Source organism: Limulus polyphemus, unplaced genomic scaffold (genome assembly GCF_000517525.1).
Source record: "Limulus polyphemus unplaced genomic scaffold, Limulus_polyphemus-2.1.2 Scaffold1117, whole genome shotgun sequence".
NCBI classification, from domain to species: Eukaryota; Metazoa; Arthropoda; class Merostomata; order Xiphosura; family Limulidae; genus Limulus; species Limulus polyphemus.
In genome coordinates this window covers 248,308-252,169 of record NW_013666727.1, presented here as the reverse complement: position 1 = coordinate 252,169, position 3,862 = coordinate 248,308, and the positions used below count along the sequence as shown (strand labels likewise).

The 3,862-nt window shown below is 30.4% G+C and overlaps 1 protein-coding gene across 2 annotated transcripts in view; it reads right to left on the bottom strand.

Moving 5' to 3' along the window:
• Positions 1 to 3,862, bottom strand: part of LOC106462201 (protein regulator of cytokinesis 1-like) — a 38,164-nt gene that overhangs the window by 22,853 nt on the left and 11,449 nt on the right. For both annotated transcript variants that reach the window (XM_022389391.1, XM_022389392.1), the window contains exons 4-5: positions 3,456 to 3,626; positions 507 to 656 (exon numbers count right to left, since the gene is read on the bottom strand). In XM_022389391.1, coding sequence (XP_022245099.1) covers positions 507 to 656; positions 3,456 to 3,626 — 321 coding nt within the window. The remainder of the gene's footprint in view (positions 1 to 506; positions 657 to 3,455; positions 3,627 to 3,862) is intronic.

The following is a 3,862-nucleotide window of genomic DNA, read 5'->3' as shown; positions in this document are numbered from 1 at the left end:
GAATACATGAGTAGTAATGAGTGGTTATAGTTGGGAGCTGGAAGGCACATCCATGATGGGCTAATAAGCTCCTTTTTGTCACTTTCAAATTTTATGAATTTATGAATATTTAAAATTATTTCTGCTAATTTCCATTATGTTGTCCTTAATTAAAAACTAACTACTTTTACAGTAACCTTCATTTAATTTTAATAACTGCATACTTCAAGAAACTTTTCCATTTAGTGAAAAGATCAGTATAGGTCTACAACAAGTTGAAATTTATTGACTATTTCATCTCATCACACTTAATATACATAAAACTGTTCAACAAATACTTCTCAAAATCTCATGCAAAGGTTACCATGAAGTCAAAAGAAATCTAGTTCCTGCACTTTTCTAAAAATAATAAACTTCACATTTTTTTTACATGTCTAACAACGAAAACAAACATTGATACCATTAATACTTGGTAAAACTACATAATTACAAAATTGAGGAAAAACAAGACCAAACAAACATCTTACTGCTTTAAGAGTAGATGGACGGAATCCGTGATGCATTGACATAAAAATTTCTCTGTCACTTTTGTCAATCTCCAAACGATTCCATATGGTTTCCAATTTTTCTCTCAGTTCTGCACCAACTGTTTCATTCTCTTTGTACCGAAAGTGTAGCTAAATGGTAATAATAATAACGGAGGAAAAAAAAACTTATCAAAACTTGATTAAACAAACTGAAATGCTGTAACTACATCTATAGTATTATAATTTATTTGCATCAATTTCATATTATTCAATTCATTGCACATGAAATAATTCTTCTAGACCCAGATCCAGGTTTGATTTGAATATGATGGATGCTTGAATTTGAGACCCTAAATGGAATATACATTATTAATATTAAACAAGAAGGTCCATTTTATATTGTTATAATACAAAAATAACCCTCAGTCAAGCTACTTTTCAATAATTCATTTTCTAAAATGTTTTTTTATGTTCTTCTACATTAATGATCTGCTAATAAGTATAGTTTAAAGAACAAATATATTGTGAAGTAAAAAAAAAACAACTAATGATATAGAAGTTCCAAAGCCAATGTTTTACTTTTTAATTGCCAATTTCACCACACTAAACAATCATATAAAAAAGGCTGTAAAGTTAAAAAAAAACTCTCAATAAAACTTAATTACAAGATGATCCTAAAGTGGGTTGAGTTGTAAAAGTAAAAATTTAGCATAAACTGAAGTATTTGGTACAACACTTTTATAAAAAACAACAACAACAACATTCAATTGTATTCAAAAAAAGTTCAAAGGAAATCATTTTACTTATGTTTAACAAAATTAAATTTTAGACTTAGTGTAAATCTGAGAATATGGCAACAAAAGTGCTAATCATGCTCTTTAATTTGTCTTAAATCGTAACATTTTGTGTGATACATCTATCTTTATACAACTTCACAGATATATATTCTGCAAAACACTATGACTATATTCAGAAATATTAAAGACATCACCCTTTTCAAATGCTGACCCACTTTGACATTAGCATTAGAATATTTTATTGCTAATCTTAAAAGCAGCAACATATAAAATGATTAAGAGATGGGTTACTATGATTGTAGTTTATAGTGCAAAACCAGGTAAATAGACCTGTTTTCAATTGATACATACTAAAGTTTAGCAAACCTCTACAGAGATTTTCCAGAATTGGAAAAGTTATAAACCAAAACTACAAACAAAAACAACAAAAAACATGCAGAGATTGAATATGTCATATTAAAATAATTTTGGAGCCTCATCACAATGTTACTGTCCATCATGCTTTATCTGAAAATCTTGAAATTAGTCCTGCAGAATATTTCTTATTGCAAAAGTTTCTGTTGTAAGGTTGTCATATCCAAAGCACATCCGTCCTCTCTGCTTGTTTTCCATAACCCACCTAGTGTACAAGGGTTTCCTAATGCCCATTTCAATAGTCCAATCACACAGAACTCATAAGCATTGCATTCAATGAGTTGCAAGGAATAGCATGAATACCTGTTTCATTTTCCATTTAATTGAAGTATGAGACAGTTGAACAGTCATGGAAGCAACTTGTGTTGCTTTTCTGAAAGGAGATCCTTCTTGATTATGTTGTATACTGTTTCATGGTGCATGTGGATGGCTTTTGCCACTGACTTTGCTTACCACATGTTCCAAGTCTCTTTCTGGGTGGTCCTAGTGTCCAAGTTGATCCATTGGACCCCAATCCCATGTTCAAGAAATGTTAACTACAATTCCAAATTTACTATGTGTACCAACACAAAAAATGACAAGTTTTGAATAAAATGCAAAAGTCTGTCATATGCAAAAACTAGATGTGTTACAAATGTATTTGTACTCAAGAAGTGTTTGTGAACTAATGATGTCAGCCTGATTGATTGAGACTCTGAGGAGTTGGAGTGCAAGGTGATGTTCACGTGAAGAATAAAAATATTTTTGTCCATCATACAGTTTGCGTAGCATATTTGTATAACCTCTAGAGTAGAACCCTCAAAATGTATAATCTAGTTTTTTCAGTATCCATATATATCTTATCTGGTATTTCTTCTTCTCTACTACAAAATGTCATTAAATTAGCATTGTAGGTTGAAATGAATAGTTCATAATTCTTACATTAAATGCATAATACCATGGTGAATGGCACACTGCGAAAGGTCATAGCATGCACATTTTGACCCCCACCTGTGCACATAGGGTTAAGTTCAAAAAGTATCCACATCTTGAAAATCCTAGCTTCCCAATCTAAACACACTTCTATGATCTGAATTTATGAATATTTTGTGCTAAAAAAAAAAGAGATGTTACACACCTTTCCCATAATGGATACATTTTCAGTGCCATCATACATCTACAAAATGCCAAGCAAATAAAAGTAGTTGTGATGCATTCTGTTCCACTTTGATTGTTTAAATATAACATAATCAACTCTCTGTATAACCTTATTATCCATTTGTGCTTAACTTGGTAAATGATGTGCAAGCACATTTAGATCTCTAACCAACAAATGGCATGATTAGTCATCACCAAACTAGAAACTGTTAAGTTTAAAGAAATTTGATCAGGATGCCAAAAGGACAGTTACTTAAAAGTGTGTTATTTCTAAGATATATTTTTTAATCTTGCTTGAAATCAATTTTTGTACGATTGTTCTTAAGAAAGGAGTAATGCAGTTAAAAATGCAAACTTTAAATGATACATAAATTAATTAAACAGAACTCAAGATCAATAACAGTTCAATTTAAGTTATACACATTTCAAACAAATTTTAATTGGTATATATCTTTGTTTTAGTGTCCAGCATAAGATGAAGTATATTTCAAAACATACGGAAAGGTTCAATTTATTGCTTAGTCCATGTTAGAATGAATGATTTACACTATCCCTTCAACTTAACAAATCACCATTTATAGACAATTTACTACTTATTCACCTCTTCATATAATTCCTTTACTGCTTTCATGTTCTCCTGAGATAATACAAATGACGATTCCTCTTCACAAACAACTTCACATTCCAGTTGAGTGTCAGGGGTTGTCTCCAGCTCTTCCATGAGCTTAATTACTTGTTTTCTGAGAGCAAGGTACTTGGCCAGCCGTCTTTCCTGTAACATTATAGGCCCATTTAGGTTACTAACTTAAAAAGTTTATTAGAAGTTCTCCTTAAAGACTACAAAGATTCTAATAAAATAGATTCTTAGGTAAATGTTTTTTTTTAAAATGACTCCTTTAAACTACCAGTGATTTTAAAACAAATTTTCTAACATGAAATAAAGATAATTAATTCACTTAATACAGAGTTGTGTAGTGTGTGTGTGTATATATATATATATATATATAT